The 20,383-nt window shown below is 50.6% G+C and overlaps 5 protein-coding genes across 5 annotated transcripts; 1 reads left to right on the forward strand and 4 right to left on the reverse strand.

Annotated features, from left to right (window-relative positions):
- Positions 1 to 684: 684 nt before the first annotated feature.
- CONPUDRAFT_69601 (uncharacterized protein) lies at positions 685 to 2,902 on the reverse strand (the record flags this gene model as incomplete). Its single annotated transcript, XM_007764527.1, has 7 exons — positions 685 to 882; positions 912 to 1,367; positions 1,436 to 1,938; positions 1,999 to 2,105; positions 2,155 to 2,280; positions 2,306 to 2,634; positions 2,687 to 2,902. 7 exons carry the CDS (start codon positions 2,900 to 2,902, stop codon positions 685 to 687), a joined length of 1,935 nt encoding a protein of 644 aa, XP_007762717.1.
- A 7,243-nt stretch (positions 2,903 to 10,145) lies between these two features.
- CONPUDRAFT_69602 (uncharacterized protein) lies at positions 10,146 to 11,617 on the reverse strand (the record flags this gene model as incomplete). Its single annotated transcript, XM_007764528.1, has 7 exons — positions 10,146 to 10,180; positions 10,419 to 10,686; positions 10,861 to 10,935; positions 10,996 to 11,038; positions 11,090 to 11,182; positions 11,236 to 11,289; positions 11,343 to 11,617. The coding sequence occupies 7 exons, from the start codon at positions 11,615 to 11,617 to the stop codon at positions 10,146 to 10,148; spliced, it is 843 nt and encodes a 280-aa protein (XP_007762718.1).
- Positions 11,618 to 12,671: 1,054 nt separating this feature from the next.
- Positions 12,672 to 13,402, forward strand: CONPUDRAFT_149409 (uncharacterized protein; the record flags this gene model as incomplete). Its single annotated transcript, XM_007765692.1, has 5 exons — positions 12,672 to 12,689; positions 12,736 to 12,918; positions 12,971 to 13,051; positions 13,101 to 13,229; positions 13,280 to 13,402. 5 exons carry the CDS (start codon positions 12,672 to 12,674, stop codon positions 13,400 to 13,402), a joined length of 534 nt encoding a protein of 177 aa, XP_007763882.1.
- A 4,252-nt stretch (positions 13,403 to 17,654) lies between these two features.
- On the reverse strand, positions 17,655 to 18,113 carry CONPUDRAFT_46538 (uncharacterized protein; the record flags this gene model as incomplete). The annotated part of the gene is made up of 1 exon (XM_007764408.1): positions 17,655 to 18,113. A coding segment is annotated over one exon (459 nt), but the record flags the coding sequence as incomplete, so codon positions are not given.
- Positions 18,114 to 19,439: 1,326 nt separating this feature from the next.
- On the reverse strand, positions 19,440 to 19,772 carry CONPUDRAFT_149411 (uncharacterized protein; the record flags this gene model as incomplete). Its single annotated transcript, XM_007765693.1, has 1 exon — positions 19,440 to 19,772. The coding sequence occupies one exon, from the start codon at positions 19,770 to 19,772 to the stop codon at positions 19,440 to 19,442; it is 333 nt and encodes a 110-aa protein (XP_007763883.1).
- Positions 19,773 to 20,383: the final 611 nt, after the last annotated feature.

Consider the following 20,383-nt stretch of genomic DNA (forward strand, 5'->3'; position numbering starts at 1 on the left):
AGATTGCTTGCCAATGAATATCGTAGTGTAGCTACAGTACACTGATCCAGTCCGCTGACCCGACCTCCTCAGGGACGCCGCCATTCATCTGATGCCGCTCATTGTGCTGCTGAAAATTGGATGCTGCATTACATAGGCGACTAATGTAACAATAGCTAAAATAGTAGTATCAAACAATGCAATTGGATGCCGACTTGGACGCCGACTTGGACGCCGACTTGGACGCCGACCTGCACGCCGACACTATAGCAGGTACTGGACTACTAACAAGTCTTCACTACTAATATTGTAGTAAATCTTACTTATGTCTAACCATCCGCGGATTCGACCTCCTCCATCGTCAGCGGATGTCCACTGGCCCGACCTTCTCGGCACCAACGGCCATCCTAGCTACTGACCTCCTCGGTCGGCGTCCCCTGCATACCCTGAAATTGGTGAACTGACCTAAGATTCACCGAGGGCCTATTCGCAAACGAACAGCGACTTTTACGGATCAACGCAAAAGCGGGCAGGCCAATAAAGGCACGAGAGCTAATCACATTGTTATAATTAAGCAGCTGTAGTATGCAGTAAAAACCGTAAATATATGAAGCAATATTTAGTTATCTTGAATGGAGGCGTCGTCTCTTCCATTCATGCACGCCAACCTCCGAGATGATTTGAGCTTAGTGCAGGTCGTGACAATCAATCTCGCGTGCCATCGTCCATCTCCTCATCTGCTTCAACTGAGTCGATATCTGAACAATCATAGTGACTAATTGCTGGAGGCGGACTTGAAGTGCGGTGACGGCGCTGCAGTGGTGTGCGCGCCTGGTCCTCATCGTTGCTACTCTCAGCGCCTGAATAACGCCTGGACGACACTGAGGTCCTGCGCCGCTTCCCCTGCATTTTAATCAGTCAAAAAGACTCACCCAGGACATTACAAAATTTACCAGATTAGTAGTGGATGATGTAACATTGGAATGTCGCTCATCAGACTGGTCAATTGCGTCCTGAATGACTGCGCTCTCATAGTCAGAGCAAAGATCTCCCATGCAGTGTATGTGAAAATGCTGGAATTCCACATCATGTGTAGATGTCTCAACATCGCCGTCGGAAAGAACCAAATTCTGTTTGGCCACCTTTGGCCGCCATTTTAACAATGGCCGAGGGGGTGGTGAGGTCTGGCTTGCAGCGGTCCTAGTAGTGTTACCAAGAGTCACCATTGCGTCTGTTTGGCTCTTGTTAGAGGCAATAGGCGCCACCGCAGTAACTGGGCTGCGACTAGTTGTTGGCAGGGCTGGCACTGAAGGAGAAGGGTGTCCAGGTCTTGCAGCAGCAGAACTAGCAGCCTGGGGCACTGCAGTCTGCTTCTGTTTGTTGCTAGACTATGGGATTAAAAAAGGCAATTAGTAACATACATCCAGAATGGTAAAAAAGAAAAAGGCTGACTGACCTGTTGAGCTACTTTGTTGATGTCATAGCCAGCAGGGAGGCGACGAGCAGGAAGGAGGAGAGACTTCCGACGAGCAGGTTGGCCGCCCTTATCTTCTATGACACTACGCCTAAAGCGAAAAGCAGCGTCAACCCCGAGGACAACTTGCCGGCAGCGCCAAAGCTTGAGGAGCTCCCAGCAGGAGTCCTGAGACATGTGAGATGCCTCTAAGAAGGAGCCCCATCCTGGCCCTGGTAGATACTCTGATGAGATGAAAGTATCTGGCGTAGTCGATAGCTCCCCCCAAGGGACAGTAGACTTTTGTTTTTTGATTGGCAAATCGTACTGGAGGGCGGCTTTCATGACCTCCCGGACATAGGTGTGGGCGGTCTTGGCATTCGTCCCTTCCCAGTCGGGTATGATAGGGTAGCCATTAGGCGCGAGTTTCACCGTCGGCTTCTGCTTACGCCTACTTCCCTTTCTCGATGACCCGCCGCCATCTTCCTCGTCTGCGTCACTGCTCCCTGCGCGCAACGCAGTGCATTGTTAGTGAAGCGGCCAGGGAACAAGCGTCATCAACTCACGTTTCCCCTGCTCCACAAAATCAGAAAAGTCCTTCAACAGACTTTGTACCTTCTTTTCTCCTAGATAGTCGGCGAACGTGGGCGCCCCGGTGACAAATGAGTCAGTCCTGCATGGTTTAGCTATCAAGCGGATACCAAGATAAGAAAGGCTCTTACAATCCGCAGGTAACAATGCCATGCTTATCCTTATGAGCGAACACTCCTGAGAACGTAAGACCAAAGTAACGCAACCAAAAGTTCATTGTGCCGGTAAGCTCAGGGGCCCACTTTGTATCAAAATTCCTAAGACAGAATTAGATATCTATACTCAAGAGACAAAGCGGGTACTCGCTTTGACTGTAGTAGTGATGGAGCGCCCAGAGCGTTCCACCGGGCAGCAGTAACAACTAGGGTGTCCCATTCACCCGCCTCCTTCAGGCGCTGCGCTACAATGCCACGAGCTTGTCCCCAAAGCCCTAGCCAATGATCAGTCCCAGCACTCGGAGAACTACCGTCTGGATTGCTGCTGATCCAGTGCTCGTTGATCTCAGCTACGATTTCGTCGTGGTACTCATGGTCAATGACTTTGTATGCGTTCCACGGGTTGTTACCGTTGTCCTTCTTAGTGGCCCAGGCCCTCAGAGTGGCCAACACAATCTGGACATGAGCCATTAAAGCAAGTGGGGGGAGTCGAATAAAGATAGCTTACATTTTCAATTCCTTGCATGTCATCAGCGGAAAGTTCCTTGTTCATGTCAGATACAATAGACTTTGTCGCATCAGTGACAATACGCCGTTGTGCAGCCTTGTCACGCGTGTCATGAGCGGCCTTCCAGCGAACAAGGTAGTTGGAGATGATACCGTCGTCGACCAGCGTCATGGTGTACGAAGACGAAGAGGAATCGACGGACTGACGAGGGGCCATGATAAGCGGACAGAAGGAGAGGTGACCAGTAGACGCCATATAGCGGCACGACTTTATACTTCAAGTCTCAGGCGCTATGGTAACGTGGCAGACAGTAAATATGCTAGCGCATAATGTGCCATCGGTCGGAAGAGACCCAGAGCCGCTTTTGTAACCGACCGAGGTTGTGTGAAGCGTCCGAAGTTGCCACGCTTGGCAGTCGCTTCTGAGCATCCCTGAAATTTCTACATTCTACATTCTACATAAAATTAGAGGAGGATGAGGAAAATCAAATAAGCGCTGAGGACGTAGCCTAAGTAGCGGCTCGGCAGTAGTGGTAGGTAAACAATATATACAGTACGTCTAATTAGGGGGGCGACTAAGGTCATGGTATTTGTTGAAAAGGGGATTCTGATAAGGACCTTTCCGGCTTGTAAGGAACGATTATGTTTCGAGTCTTCTGGCATAGAAATACATATAATTAGAGGACGGTCTTTCCCCACCGAAATGCGAGCTTTTGATTGGCTGAAATCCATATATGGCTCGAGACAAAGCTTAAGCGCTTATACGTGATTGGCGGATTCCATCGCCGCGTCTCGACTACCCGGGTTGTCACCTCGGGCTCTGTCGCACTTCTTTCTCACCCAGTTTTACGGAGGCGCGGAATACCTTAGCCTAGATGTCGGAGTCGGCATCAAGGTCGGCGTGATCGACGCGATGCGCGATCGGTGTGGCATAGTCGCGTGATCGATCGGAGACAGATCCCACGACTGGACGGCGCGCGACCCTACACTGACGAAGTGGCTTATGTAAGCAGGCAGGAGAATAGGGACACGACACGCGACGGGATGCCGCGCGCGAGACTGTGCCGAACGCCGAACGGTGGCGTCGAATCCGCGAGAAATGGTGAGAACCCTGACCCGCGTCTCTCGCACTTCAACTTCAGTAGCTATCCTCTGTTCAGTGCTCCGTTCCCCTTTATGGCGTACATGTGAGCAGAATACAATTGTAGGGGTAAGTACATACAATCTGTGTGGGACGTGTGTGAAAACAGCGGTCTACAATTTTTCTGGAGCATATGATCCCAATCTTAAATAGAATCTAAGATCTTGATACTTAGTGTTTGGGTGAACCTGGAGATACGCAGGTAGTGAAAGATGCATAGGCGACAAGTCGCGCCTCGCTACGAGAGTGCGCCAAGTTACTTTTGCCCGCCAAGTCAGACCAGTTAACTTGACTAACTTGTTCCCACGCGTCGACAATCTAACTTGTAACTTGTACCAAGTTATTTTTCACTTTATCCTCTCATAGTAGTTTATTGAATAATACTTAGGCACTTTTACACTTGAAATGGCACCATTATTCTGCAGGAGGTCTATCAAGCTCGCTTGCTAATGTTGCCTTGTCTACCTTATGCTTGGAGTAATTTTGCAAATTTAAACTTTAAACATGTCATCCAAGAATAAGCGGTTAAAAATGCAGTGACTTAGCTCAAATGCTCTTCAAGGCATTCCATCAATCAATCATCCTCTCAAAGAGTGGTTATTCTGAGTTATGCGATGTAGATAGCAAGCAATGTTTTATTTCTATATCGCATACATAATGACGGTTCAAAACCAATTAATTTAAATAATATCCGCACAAGCGCTGTCATCTGTCAGTGACATCGCAGCATTTCGGTGACAGCTGCCGTGCAAATCATGCAAACCATCACGCCACAAGCAGGAAGTCGCCATCTCACTGTTAACTTTGCTCACAAGTTCAACGTGTCGCCCGCGAAAGTAACTTGCAGCTAACTTGTAGTCAACTTGACCAAAAAAGTGCATGTGAGTCTCACACTTGTGCTTTATGGCTTTTGAGACGCCCTAAATTATGTAAATACACGATTCCGTACCCGCAGATGTCTGTAACATAAAAATACACCAAGTTTGAAGGGGAGATGCAACGAAAGTTAGCAGAAGTTAGCAAAAGTTAGCTGTCGCCCGCAAAACACGGAGCTAACTTGCGGATCTAACTTGGCCCGCCAAAAGTTACTTGCAAGTTACTTCAAGTTATTTTTGGCGGTTGCAAGTTAGCTCCGCAAGTTACTTTGTTAACTGTGGCCCTCGCGACGCTCCGGCTTTCACATTTTGGTTTCCTTTATTGGATAGTTGTATTTTATGAAATCAATGCCAGTCAGTTTTCTCGCCTTCTCATCTTACGGTGGACGGGGAACAATGCTGTATCTCCCATGACACATCGATGTGACATATCAACAATGTAATGTTGATGTAAACCATAAGATAGGCGCCGGAGCGTGGTTCCGTACCTGCATTAATATGGATGCTTTTCACGGAAGGCGACGTTGGGCAAGGATCTATCACCAAAGGCATTCTCCGCAAAACGTTCTCAACTTGTACTTATTTGATACAACAACACGCGCCCGAATGTGACCCCAGTAAAGTTGCAAATTGAGAAACATTATTTATATGGATGTGGATCATCATGATGGTCAATAGCTAGCGATATGAGCTGAAGCAACGTGGAAGGGCATGGACACATCGAGTAGAGCGATCCAGCGAGCGAGAAGTGCAAAATGGAATCTAAAATTGCGATGACAGAAACTTACTGAGTAATTGCAACTACAAATGGTGAGCGTGATAGACGGTTCGTAGCCGTCGCTAGAAGCGAATGTGGTTATGTATGCAGTGTTCGCCTGTCTTTGGACACGAACAGGGGTCGGTGGGGGTCTGGCACTGGCACAGAAGGCACGCTCGTGGGAGACGCCGCCCGGGCGGAAGAGCACAGGAGGCTGTGGTGGTGGTGACGGTGGTGGTGGATGTGATTGGTGAAATGAGGCCGGCATACTGTCGATCGGCCGACTCAAAATCTGAGTTATCGGGCGGGCAAGCAGGGCTTCAGTAGCTGTCGGGCCTGTAACCTGCAGGAGGGTCGCTATCGCTCACGCAGGAGATGGGCGACTGTTCCCTATCATTGGGCGCCAGCTCGGATGGATGAGTCGATGGTCAAAAACGGCCCGCTTTGACTGCGGCCTCGCAATGTAGTTAGTGAGTGTTTGATCAGAAAATGCGAGTTTATCACAAAAGCAATGGGGACGTGATTGGGGAAGGAGGGGGAGGGGGAGAAAGGAAGGAAGCAGGTGATAGCCTATTGCAAGCACTAAAGTGCTGACTTATTATCTTGACAGGAATGTCGATGACAGATTAGTGGACCATCTAGCTAAACGGAGATAGCCTTGGCTCAGCTTTCGTCATGTCAAAATGTCAAAACATGCACAGCGCCAAGCCCTGTGTCTTTGAAGATACGGGTAATGAAGATCGAAGAGGCGCTGGTGTTGCAGAACATAACTAGTCGCCAAACTCGAATATGCGTGTCAAGCTACTCTCAAATGCCCCTCTTACTAAATTTTAATTAATTTCACGTTTGCATTGGATAAAGACTCAGTGCAACACCGATCGCGCGGAAGAGGAGATCACTTTACTTCGGCATGAGATGCAATGAGTACCGACGTCGTTCAACCACAAAGGAAACATCTGGGATGCAAGGGCTGGTGCCGACATAGGAAAGCAGTGTGGACATACCGCCTATGCCATGCAGCAGAAGCCTAGCTAAGCGCGTCCGAGACATGGTAACGACTACTTTCCAAAGCCAGTTGGTAAAGCGCCCGCCTCCTTCGGACTTGACTATTGGTTGAGATCAAGAAGGCAACGTCACATGGTAATCTGTGTTATGTTGAATGGATTTGAGTATTATGGTCGAGCCAGTCGCCTCAATACACTAAATTGTTTCGTCCAACTTCTACCGATGCTTTATATATCTACACAACGCACGTACACGGAGTGCAGTTGATTCTCACTGGGGGTTACTATTGTCAATATCCTATTCCTACATCTCCGTTCCGTCGATGGACCCCAAATCGATAGGGTCCCCCGGTGAAGTTAAGCATACAAACCTACGCCCTATAGAGTAAGCGGCGAAGCAGGTAGATTCTGCAACTTTGGTTGGCGGGCATGTGTTAGAATGGCGCCGCAATGTGACCGACTCATCTAGTCTGAACAGGCCCCCGCTTAGCGCCACGGATGAAACAATAACTCTACATGTTAATGTTCAAGCTCAAGATGGGTAAGTACCTTGATACCTTTGTTGGGTCCTTGTACCTGCAGTGGATTGTTGTTAGCCTCCGCATATTGTGCATCATGCTGTGAGCTTGTGGGGTCTTGTGCAATATTAGGGTTCCCAGAGTGATGCCCGTGCCATACTGGGCGCTCTACCCACCGTGACTGCGCCAACGGCGTTAGTTACCCAGATCGCTGCCATTTATACATTGTACTCTGAGTATAACGCAGTGTAAGATGCGCAATGTGAGACTGACTAGTAGCGGCCGCAGAAACGCATTAGAAAGCAGTTAGGCATTTCAGCGACTTGTCCACGGGTAGCAATGGTCACCTTCAGCTTGGGCGCTGTGACACCCGTGAGCGTCGCGGTCTGATTGAAACTCTTATGGAAGGTTCCAAGCTCGAGCCATATACATAAAAGGGTGGAATGTGAGACTAGAGCGTGCTAAGAAAATATTCCAGCTAGGTGGACAGGGAACCACACTCGAGAAATACGGTAGTTTATAGATGTTAGGGAGGTAATCGCCAGTGTTGCGAGTAATGAGCTGTCATGGAATGAATTATTCGGGGTTCCTGAATACGACGTTAGTAAAACAGGCCTTCGCGGGGCTCATAAATGTTCGATTGAGCGCCCAGGAGATCTACATCTTTGCATATACAGGACGTCGCGCGCGCGCGCGCCACTGTGAAAGTAGATCAACATGAGATTTATGCACATAAAGCCTGACTAGATAGAATAAAGTGATTTGTACCTGAAATTTGAGTCATGTTGCACTACATGAAACGAGAAATCATGTACTTTTCACCTAAGTTGAGAAGTTATGTTACAGCATATGAAACAGGAAATCAGGTACCTGTTACTTGAGTTCAATTGTAATATCCCAAGTTATATAAAAATTTCACAACATTTTCAGGACACATTTCATTTTAAACTATATTATCTACAAGCTCCATCACATTTAGACAGCCCACACGCGTACGTTGACGAGAGATGAGCAAATGATGTCAGACAGCATCCAAGAATAAGTAGCCCCTGAAGTACAAAGTTTGAGATCTCTTCATAGTGAAGTAACAGCTATCTATTCACCTAGGGGTCGGCGAGGCGAGTCGAGCGCCGGTAATTTCGAGTGATACGACCCAGCAGTTCGCGAGATATGGCTGAACAATCCCAAGACGTTATTTGGAGCAAGTTACGTAACCTTTCCAAATCGAGGAATATTCAAACTCCGATACGTGCAAGTGCATCGCTGCCACTCGATTCTATAAATCCTAGTCTCCCCTAGGCAGCCGTTTATAGTAAAAAGGAAGATAGTCGTTCCTTCACAATAAGTCCCCACCTGCACCTGTACATTTCTCCCCGCTCTCCCGCTTGCACATCGCCCAACCACAATTATGCGACTTTGCTAACCCACCGCTTTCGCCTCAAGATTACTATCCTCTCGCTCATGAGTGCACACAAACGCTCCCTTGTCTCTCTCTTTTCTAACTCCACCACCTTGTCGCTCCTTGCCCCTCTTCAATGTTGCAGGCACAAACACCGTAATCATCGCGCCAGGGGAAGGTGGATCGTGCGCAGCCACCCACGGTGCTCACTCGGGCGAGGTCGCGCAGGCGTACAAGCAGCAGTCTCCGTCCCCGTTCCCGCGCACACGGGCGAGGGCACCGGCGAGCCCATCAAAGGAGCCGACACTGTGAGCGTGGGCATGTGAAAGCCGGCAGCGGTGGAGAAGGAGTAGGATTGAACATGGACGCAATAGATGTACTGGGTGTGGTTTCGCTCGCAAGTATCGTCCTGCTAGGTCCTGTGTCCCGCCGGGTGCCCATGTCTGCCTGATCTGATTATAGGTGACGCGCTCCCATCTACATCATGGATCACTGCCCTCCATCAACGCCTCGCCATTCATTACTTTGTTCTACCTCGCCCGACGCATGTTGCCTCGCCTTGAGTGGTGCCCGCCCGCAGGTACGCCCCATATGTGCAGGCATATGTTGCCATAGATGCCACCTCAGGTTATACCGCGACCCGGCAAAGTTTCGCCCGCCGCCCCAAGACTGGTGGAATCAGGCAATAGGTATGTTATTTCCATCTGGTCTGACACGGCACAACTGACATAGCTTGTTGCTCTGATGTGATGCGACAGTGTAGCCGCCTTGTTGCTTCACACTTGGCAAAACAAGCGACAACGACGTCATTAAGGTGTAACAAAGACATAAGCCTTGGTAAGCTGCGACTCCCATTTTTTCATCTCCATCTCCTCTATGTCGCGCAAAAATGACAAGATGAAGGATACACAGAGTGGCCGTCATCACCAGTAGGCGATGAACACGATGAAGTCAGTGAACGAGACAGGTGCAACGCTTGCACTGGGTACCACTCACACGAAGAGCATGATGAGCGCGACGGATGCGGCGAACACGACAGACGTGCTGAACGTGATGGACGCAGTCATCGTCGCCGTGACGAGCGCGAGTTCTTGCCGTATGGCGACCAGCGGGCGCACACGACGATGAGGGCGGTAACGTCCTATTCCCCCGAAACCTGCGGTCAAAACCGACCGGATCAGGTGTCGGTTCTTCGCATAGCACCTAGTTATCATGCCAATAGAATGTTAGTTTCAGTGCATTTGATCTGTATGCGCCCATGATAGCCACTGTAATGAGTATGAATATCAAGTAGAGTTCAATGAATCAGTGGGATTGTCGCGATTTGCTCGCAAAATATCAGGTAGGAAAACCTGAATTAGTACCTTGAATTGTAAAGATCCCACCTGATTTTGTGTCACTCCAGTGAAATGACTTTTATGTGAACATTATATGATTATCAGAGGATATGTATACCACAACTACAAGTTATGTACGTGACTTCGTCACCCGAAAATCAGGTTCATCCCTTTTCACAGTGATATATATCGTCCCAGACCGTGCCTGGAAAGTTAGAACACAACATCTACCCAACAACCGTAGAGCTTATTAGGGCATCTGATTGAGAAATAGCAACCGTCAAGACCAAGGACTCAAGGCGCCCAAGATGACATGGGCTGGACCATGGGGTCGATCATATGTTGCCCCTATATTCGGCTCAGATTCATGTCTGTTGCTGAATGTTGGACACCATGTCCGTATGCTTACATAGCAGGTTGTAGACAGACTTAAGTTGCGGGGTCGGTAGGATCGGAAGATTGCACTACAGGACATGAGGGCAACATAAAGTGGAGCGTCATTTTGGGCGCCATTTTTCACGCTGATGACACAGCACTAATATTGATATTCAAGGTATCTATCTACGTGATCGCTATCACTCGCCCCTAGGAAGCCTATTGCGAGAGGCAATGACTAACTTCGTCAGGAGTGAGTTGAAGTTAGTAAAATCTGACGGTTGAGGTCGATTAGCTACTCCATGTTGCAACGATTGCCGGGCTTACCTTCATCGCCCTCACTCGTCCCGCCATCGATGGCGCCCTCGCTATCAGCGGACGAGTTAGACGCCTCGTCGACCCCGCGATCGGCGCTCTCGTCGTCGTCCGGGTGACTTCGACCTAGTGTCTCGCCAAGCGAAGCTCGGTCCTCAGCGTGTTGCTGGCGGGAGGAACTGGCCGACGCGTTGACTTGTTGTGCCGGGAACCGAGTCGGCCCCTTCTTCTTCGGGATGCCCTCGCACTTCTTGCTCATTCCGTAACACCGATCACACGTCTGCAGGTGCGGCGCTACACATTCGACATGGGCTTCGGAGCATCTTTTGCAGGGAGGGTCCATGGTGGAGCGCGGGCCAAGGCGAGGTTTTTTGCGGGGGCTCTATCACCACGTCGGATGGCATCGCCAGTAATGTGAGCGTGCCTCAATTATGGAAACGTGCGATGTACTTACCTTGGTGGGCGCTTTGTTCGCGGGCCGCCCTCGTCCCCTGCTTGCTTTACCTCCCCGAGAGGATGCTGAAGGTCCCTTTAAATATTCGGACGTCAGCCGCTCAAACAATACGCAGTGATCGGGACCGTGACTCACCTTTGTCGTGCGAGGACGTTTGGACGCCTCGGGTTTATCGGCGCTGTCATGGGTATCAAAGGGGTTCACGAGTACGGAATAACAAGCCACTTACCCAGTGTTAGCGCGCTTTCGGGTCCTGACACCTGCGTCTGCGTTGCTGAGCTCACCGCGAGTGGCGGCCCTCGAAGCCAGCCTCGTACCGTAGCTACGCACAATCAGTGCCCGGCGATCTCAGGGAGTAGAAGCGGGTGGACGCACCTATGCGTCGGCATAGACACATCAGACGAATCCTCCTCAGTCCTTGTACCGTGGCTACGCACAATCAGTGCCCGGCGATCTCAGGGAATAGAAGCGGATGGACGCACCTATGCGTCGACATAGACGCGTCAGACGAATCCTTCTCATTCCAATCGCTACGCCACCAGCGGTAACCGCCCATCTGGCGATCACCATCCCAACGGGTGTCGACGGGCGCCCAGGCATCAGCCGCCCTGGAGAGTGCGGAGGGAGCGAGGGCGAGGGAAGCGAGGCCGCCGGGAGTAGCCGCGCGAGGCAGCCAGTCAACGTAGGGGGGGATGACAACGACGAAGGTGGAGGGCGACCGGGTCATATGCATGCTGATAGACGTCAACGCGGGCATGGATTGTGCCTGAAGGATGTTGGCTGTGAGCGACGCAGATATATTGGAAGTGCTCACCACCTCCGTTTTCACCGCCTTCAGATACCCATCGCTGTGCTCCCAATGACGGATGATGTCGGCGAGACGTAAGTTGAGGGCGTCGACGAAGATTTGGGCGGCGCGTGGGGTACTCGGGTACTCAAGACCCAGATCGCGCGCCCATCGGGGCAGCCTGGCGATGGTAATGCTTCCCAAGGGTTCCATGAGAGGGCGAGTTGTGGGGGAGCGAGGCAATGGAGAGGGGTGGAGGAGGGAGAGCGGAGAGAACTGGGCGCAAGGGCAAGGCGCCTCGTCTTCCTGCGGTTGCCACAACTCCGCACGTGATCGCGAATACCGCGCCGTAGCCGAGAATCCACGTCATCGCCCGGGAAATGGTCGCTCACGCCGACTCGGCGCTGTGGCCTCAGTGGCTGTGCACGGTTTTGCCGGCCCGCTTGTCGGTCCGTGGTCTCAGTTCGGATCTTATCAAAAGCGAGGCGTGCAACGGATGGGAGTGAGATGGTCGAAAAGAGAGACCGTGGGAAGTTGCCGGCAACCAACATATGGGGAATGGCAACTAGGTATAGCCACATGCTAGCCCTGGGCCTGATCAACGGGAGCTCCCAGCTGAGGACGGCGAGTGGGGCGTTGAGCGGGATGGGAGTGAGATGGTCGAAAAGAAAGACCGTGAGAAGCCGCGCGCCACCTTGATATGGGGAATTGCGATGCGCGGGCGGCGTATGGGCGGCTATTTCGGATCTCCCGAGATAGCCGCCCAGGGATCCGCGATAACCGCCACACATCGCAATTCCCCATATCAAGGCAGCCCGCGGCTTCTCACGGTCTTTCTTTTTGACCATCACCACTCCCTCGTCGCCATTGCTCGTCGCCCCTTGGTGGACCATCGCTGCTCTTGCCGTCTCTCCCTCAATTTGCTTGATTGTATTCTTTCTGGGAGCACTTGTACCGTCGTTCTCCCCTCGCACTTCGCCCTCTGTGCTGTTCTGCGTTTCTTTCCCTCTGTCTATGGCACTCCATGCCTTTCATTCTAAGGGTGAGGCTTTACGATCTCAGCAGCTTATTTGACTGATTTGGATTAGATTCGCAATGATCTCGGTTACGAAGGCCTGCATCTCTACATCTGGCTGATCACGCTCGTGTATCAAGTCTTGAACAACGTCATCAACGTCACCCGGATCGTCGACTTCGAGTCTCTCCAGCGCACCTTGGCACATTTAAACGAACGCTTGGATTCCGCTTATCAGCTCACCAAGGAGCAAAAGGTGTTTTTTTGTTTGTTGGCCGCATGACACGATCCCCTCTAACGTCCCACAGCGAGCTCTGCGAAAACTCGGTCAAGATCTCATTACATCTCCGGGTCGTATGGAGTACATGGAGCTGTCAGCAGCAATCGTGGTACGTCTTCGTTGACTTTTCTTCATACTCCGTGCTGAGTCTCCCTCAGAGTCGTGTGAGGACCGACACAAACGCGTATGGCTTTGAGAGTGTCATCAACACGTCACCCGGTGACACTGCCATGGTGGCAGAGGCTGCCGTTGCAGCATCGACAGCTCAAAACCGTCTGCGTGCTATGGTAAGATTTTCCTTTTTCTCATTCTTTCTTATTGGCTTACAGTTTCGCAGAATGTCAACTCGATGGAGGCCGGCAAGAAGCTCTCCCTCGAAGGCCTGACATGTTTAATCGCCAAGAAACTCAAGAAAGGAGGTGCCGCCAACGTTCGGGTGGAGCACCTCCTTCACTTTTAGTGCGTCTTTTCTTTTTATTCTTGCTTTTCCGAGTATGGTGGCTTATTGGCCAATGCAACGCTATCATGACAGATAAACCCATCTGTGGCTGATGACCTGGCCCATCTCGTACATAGAATCTTGGCGGCTAGAATTATGACGCCATAGACGGTTGGCTCTCAGACCAATAATAACTATTTGTGGCGACTATGCTGCTCATCTCGGACTTGGAGTACGGCTGAGCGCTCAGTGGCGGTGAACGCGGCGCGACTTTATCAAAAGCTTTTGATTTTCGATTACGTAATAAATCCCACCGAATGTCTCCCGCCGAAGATCCTAAAGTCCCCACGTCCTCTTCGGTGGGCGCCCTCACTTTGGGCGCCCTGATCGCGATAGATCGTACTTCATTTATGTGTGCGACGTAGCACATGCAGTATTAATGGCAATTTTCATTAGCTACGCAAGCTACTGACTCGACAAGGATAATAGAACCGAAATCCAGCAGGAAGCCTTAGCGATGACACGGACCAAACTTTAGGCCTCCTGCCAACACTGTTGCGACCTCCTGTCAGAAATATCAGCCAGACCTGTACCCAGAGTATCGCGTTAGGTTCAGTACATCATATGCAGCGTGTCATTCAGAGGGCAGCTACTGACCACGCGGCGTCGTCCCAATGTTTCAGCAGGCAGCAATGTGGCCGCCCGCAAGCATTGGGAGCTTTGCACACGCTTGGAAGAACTAGCAAGTGACAAAAGCGGGAAAATGCATTTTCTGTTATGCATTTGTTTGCAAATCGCAGTCTACTACTTCTGCGTTGAACATTGATGATCCCAATTCAGCCTGGCATTGATATCCTAAGGATCGGCCCCGTCGCGTCGCGTCCTGCTCTACCACCTATCCCCCAAACTTTGTATCCTGAATGTGCTGATGGTACCTATCCCATCATCGTTCTGCGTATGAGCTGTCGTCCATTGCGCTCCGCAGTCAGAGACCTCCTTATGATATATATCAGCAGCTGGGGACAAGGTGGATTGGGATGTCACGCCGACGGAATTTTACGGCAATCCTCACAGACATGGAGCTCGGTGACTATGATTGTCGCCGTAATTATTCCCCAAATGGCCTAAAACGAATTAGATATATATTGACCAACCTCTGTGGACAGAACTAACTGTAAAGAAAGATATGAGCATGCGAACCAAGGCTTGTCTCACACTCCACATTGCCAACATTCGGACAAGTAAAAGCCCTACCGAAGGTGACAATGAGCATTCATACAATAGCGCCAGTCTTACCTTCGGCAGATGACGTCGCAATGACGATAAGTGCTTCTCATTGATGATATCAGAACCACTACAGTATATGGCGAACAGAAATCATGTCACAGACCCATATACAAATGGACAAAGAATGTACACTAGGGAGTAACACATGAATGTGACTCACAACCAATGACATAACAACGTACCGTATGTATGCTCTCGAAAGCGCCAGCAACGTCTACCACTTGGCGTATCAGAATACTCTACATAGCATCGTGGAATGGAAGACGCACATGCGAAGTCAATGCCTGCCAATGAACCCGAGAGGGGTATCCAGTGCAACAAGAAAAGGGGAGAGGCAAGGCTCCATTTGCCATTGTTTGCGCTAATATTCGACCTGTTGGTCACAGGGGGCATTAGCACGTGGACGCTCTCTGTTTCATGACTTGTCGCACCTCATCGATCATCATCCAGCGTCAATACGTAGTCGTAGACCTGGAGCTGTTGCTGAATCATGATGATACAAACGTCGTAGAGCAAGGTTGACCCACCCACAAAAGCTCAGGAACGGCTGTCAGCAGACGCTCGCATGGTTAGCATTGAGATATTCACTACGCTTATAGAACCACATACAGCGGCTGAAATGTACAATAGTAGTGCATGTTGAGAGAGCAGAATGTCAATGATACTGCCCAATGTCTCAAGCGGGCTTATTTTGCACTTACACTGCTTCTGGTAGCTGCATGCTCATTGATGTTGGCCAGCAACTGTTTGAGGGACAGACAGTGGGTATTAAGGAGGGGGAGGGACTGAAAACAAACCATTAGCGAGGCCCGTCTGAGTGCGCTTACATGCGTTGATGATGAGATGCTTGGCAGCAAAAGCAGAAAATGGTGACGATTGTGTAATGTGTCCAAAACAGTCAAACGTGCCTGGCGTGGGGTCTGAGTCTCTTGCCATCACAATGCTTGACGTAGACATAGAAGACGCCTCCCAGCACCTGACCGTGAAAGTATGCCACAGAGTTCACTGAGGCGATGACATGACCGGAGGGATATCGAGGCGCCTTGAGGGAGTCCCTCAAGGCGCCCAACTCCAGGCGCCCAAAATGACACTCCGTGGGAACAACCACATTTTGCCCCTATATTTGGCACCGTACCTCGTCCGTTGTTGGCGCACTTGACTAGTGACTGTTGGGCACCAGGCCGGTATGCATATATGCATATATACTGTATAGGACGCAAATGCGTGTAAGTTCAAATGGAAACAGTACAAGAGGCCCGCCCCATCGACACCGTACGGGTGTGGGTTGACGTCCGCTACGCCGACGCCGCCGCGCGTCCTGACCCTCCGCTGCGCCCAGACCGTCGGGTGCCCATCTGGGTTGAATTCACTCTTAGGCTCTACTTATGCTCATGTCAGCGGGCACCCTGATGCCCAGGCCGCTAATAAGGCGTCAGAACAGACACCTTTGACATCTCGCACTACGTATTGAGTGGGGCATGGAAGTCGTCTCTAAATCAACATCCATTACTTCTCGTTGCGCCTCTGTGCAATGCAATTCCGATATGAACGATGTATTCGAAACCCCTCATTATGGCCCTGTACAGCGCATTATCTACCGAATGATCAATCGGGTAACTATGACTTATGTGCGTGAAATAATGCCACGCACGAGGTCTGGGCGCCCCCGCTGATGTATGCTACCCAAGGAGAATGCACTCAAGCACTCATCTAATCTTTGTGGCATTCCTACCACAGCTGGCACATTTTTCACGTCATGGGTTGTGGTCCACACCCTCTTTAGAGTGCAAAAAATAATTCAAGGTGATATCCCAGGGCACGAAGTCACAATAGGCGCCCACCTCCACATACGTCCATAAGTGGGCGCACTCAGTTTGGGCGCCCTGATCGCGATAGATCGTACTTCATGTATGTGTGCGACGTAGCACATGCAGTATTAATGGCGATATCCATTAGCTACGCAATAATGTTGGCATCCAGCATTTATATCAGGCTTTCCCCATGCAATCATCCATCTGCACGTATTTAACAACGTTTCCTCATTGCGAAGGAACACTTCCAAGCATAAACACAAATAACTTCCCTATTCTGTGGAAGCACAGCATCGAACCGTTGACAATCATGCCCCCAAATCCATGGGGCGCCCAGGGCCTGACTCCTTACCAGACGGGATGACGCGGCGCCGGAGCTGCCTTTTTTGGAACTAGTTCCAAGGTCATTTGTCTGACCGACTGGCAACACTTGCCCGTTTCGGATTTTCCCACCCGCCAAAAAGCGGCGATTTGGAGGTCACTTGGCAGATGGGAAAATCTTCGGCAAGGCAAGTGTTGCCAGCCGGTCAGGTCAATAAACTGACAAAAGTACGTAATTCTAGACATAGTTCACACCGGATACATTAATTGTGAGATACTAGTACTGTTGCCGTTCTATTTCGGATGCAGTGTTGCGCCCTTCGTTTTTCCCGATTAGGATGTGTATTTCTGTCCTGCGTATCCTTGAGATGTCATCTTGGGCGCCTTCACCACTTGGGCGACATTCATTCTATGTTGCACTATACAAGACTCTAATAAAAGGTTTACAATACCTCGTTCACAATGTGATTATTATGCATAGAGGCACAAGGAATAGCTATGGCGGCTAACTCGAAGACATTTCCAGTGCGAGGTGTGAAAGGTATATATTCCGATTCTTTGTCAGCGGCCTGGGCGCCATGGCGCCGGCAGGGGTTAGGGTACCTCCTGACTTGAGAACAAGTATGAGTATGGATTCAAGAACTCATATCATCGAAAGATGGTTTTTCACTGTACGGCTACCGATGCAGAGCAAATACTCGACATGAGCATTGGCGTGACAAGGTAGGTGCAAGTCGAACATAGGGGGCTCCGATTATAGCCAAGGTCGGCGTCCATGTACACATCCCATCATTCATTAACATTCCAGCCCCATGGTGCTGCCTGCATTGAAGGCTATCTAGAGGGACAGTAAACTATGTATCGCTCGAATATGCCCAGTCTGTTGGTCCAGTCTTGGTCTGGACGTGTAGCTTGTGCCGCATGTAATAAGCTAAACAAATACGCTCTCCATTACAGTGTGGCACACCGTGCCTGAGGACATTGCCGCAAAATGGAACAACTGTACCGGGTCGGTAGTGCAGGTCCAGACCGGCTGCAGGGAGGGACAACTGGCCGTCGGTGTACCTGCCATAGGTAGCAAGCATATCAAACCACTCGAAGCGGCCACTCCCATCCCGATGGAACAAGCTCTCCCGATTAGCAAGGACCGTGACTGCGTTAAAAACAGATCCCCACATTCCCACGCTGTCCTTTACTGCCTCCTTGCGGCCCAGGCGTCGCATACACCGTAAACCCTGCCGGTACTGGGCGGGGTTCACGATACTCAAGATACTAGACATGAGCGCGAACGTATTCTTCGAGGCCTCCACCCACAGTCCAACCTCCGCGTTGTTTGTCCAGTTGGCAGACTTGGCAGGTGGATAATCTTCAGTCTACGGATATTGATTGGCGATCCAAGTTACTCAATGGCGTTGGCGGCGCTTACCTCGTGACCCAGCATTTGCCATGCGGGAGAAACGTTCATGCATCCAGGAGTGGCTCGATGACATAATGACGCAGCCCGGTAAAGCAGACTGGAGTTTCGCTGGTCCTTATGGTCGTTCTGCTTTATGGTGGTGCTCATGACATGGGCGACTGGAAGCAGGGCGTCAAACATGGCGTCCTGTCTGTCCAACAATACAAGATCCGGTAGATACCATAGCAGCACGCGCCCCTTGGCATCCACAAGCTTGAACGGACGAGTTGCCAAGAGGCGCCCTGTCAATCGGTCAGCTTCAAGTGAGTGGAATGGGCAGAGGCCAGGTGGAAAAGTGAGGCGGATTTGGTCGCCTTCTATGAGCGCCTCTTCCTCAGGCTGTCGACCTCTGCTACCCGTCTTGATCATTCTAGTTTGCCGCGTGATGTCATCGTGTAAGGTCACTATACATTGGTTAGCATATGTATCGTATATGTCAATGCTACTCTACCTTGACATTTATCGGCCTGCTGCATGATTTTAATGGCGCGTTGAATGTCAGCGACTAGCGCTGTCGGGATATCGGTGGGCGCTGGCACCCATTCCCACGCATCTCCTGCCGTCCACAGGCGTTTCATGTATCTTGCCACTGTCTTCGTGAAATCGAGGGCAGACATTGGGAGGGGATATGATAAATGGTGCAGACGGTTGCTAGCAGGAAGAGAGGGTTGATGCCAGTTGGATTACCACCACCCTCAGCCCTAGCGAAATTCGGCCTTTGGGTGGCCGCCTGGCCGTGGTGGCGGTGTCTGCCTGAATAGCCCCTATCTGGGTTTGCGTTGCGGGCGTGCACTTCCACAGTCATGGCCCTGGCGAGAGCCCCTGGGGCCGACGAGGCACAAATTCATGGATGTGATTCAAACTGTAGTCACTGTTGGACACCAGTGCCTCTCATCAGGATTTTGACACGTGTATTAACCGCACTTTCCTGACTTTACCAGAGTGAACCCACTTTCCCAAAATTGAAACCACAATTCCGCTACATTTGAGGGTCCAAATCGGGTTGAAAGGCTCGTAGCTCACTCTTCGTAATGAGATTTGCACCTTCAATGCCACTGATGTGGTTTTCTAGCCAAATATTCTCTAGTAAAGAGCCGAAAATACCAAAAAAGTAGGTTCATCTCGGCAAAGTCAGGATAATGCCGGTAAAGCAGCTTGTCATTTTCCTGATGCCTTCTGAGTCCTACTCCAGGACGTTCCTGGGCGGCCTCTGTCCTACCCATGAATGCCGGTGGCAAATGGGGTAGGCGGCCGACGGCCCCTGCATGTGGCCTATAGGCGGTCCAAAAAGCAAGACGCCTTTGGGAGGGTCGATACCCAGCTTCACAAAACGTTGTAGAGAGAGAAGCGGCGTCTCCACCATTTCAGGCAGCTTCTCTATCTGCTCCGTGCAGCCTCCGACGTCGGAGTAGGTAACGTCGGGCTTTTCCCCAACTTGCATCATGGTGACAGAGGCATCGATCTTGGGAGGTAGTGGTATCTGGATCTGATATGGGCCACCTGGCCCAATCGTCATTATCAATGCTACTTGCTCACTGTTGGACACCAGTGCCTCTTCTGACAACCGTGCGATAAATGCGGGAAATAGTAGAAATACTGGAATTTGTGGCAGAGAGAGAAGCGGTGTCTCCACCATTTCAGGCAGCTTCTCTATCTTCTCCGTGCAGCCTCCGACATCGGCGTAGGTGACGTCGGGCTGTAGCAAACCGAACAGACGCCACTTTTATCCGTGTCATTGGCTCTGAGCTTGTTCAGAAACAGGTGTATAACCCATAAGAGTAGAATGGAAAATACAGGCAAACTACGCAGGAGAGGGCGCCAGCATGGTTCGGGAGCTGTTTGAGATGGCACGTAGTAAGAAGGCGTGCATCATCTTTTTCAATGAAGCTGATGCTATTGGGCACATGGTGCAGGTCATGACCCCGAAGGATGTCCGGTCAGCAGATGGGTCAAACACCCGAGGATGCCGGAGGCTGCAAGGAGCAAATAGAGAAGCTGCCTGAAATGGTGGAGACACCGCTTCTCTCTCTGCCACAAATTCCAGTATTTCTACTATTTTCCGCATTTATCGCACGGTTGTCAGAAGAGGCACTGGTGTCCAACAGTGAGCAAGTAGCATTGATAATC

The sequence above is a fragment of the Coniophora puteana genome (genome assembly GCF_000271625.1).
Source record: "Coniophora puteana RWD-64-598 SS2 unplaced genomic scaffold CONPUscaffold_1, whole genome shotgun sequence".
Taxonomy (NCBI): Eukaryota; Fungi; Basidiomycota; class Agaricomycetes; order Boletales; family Coniophoraceae; genus Coniophora; species Coniophora puteana.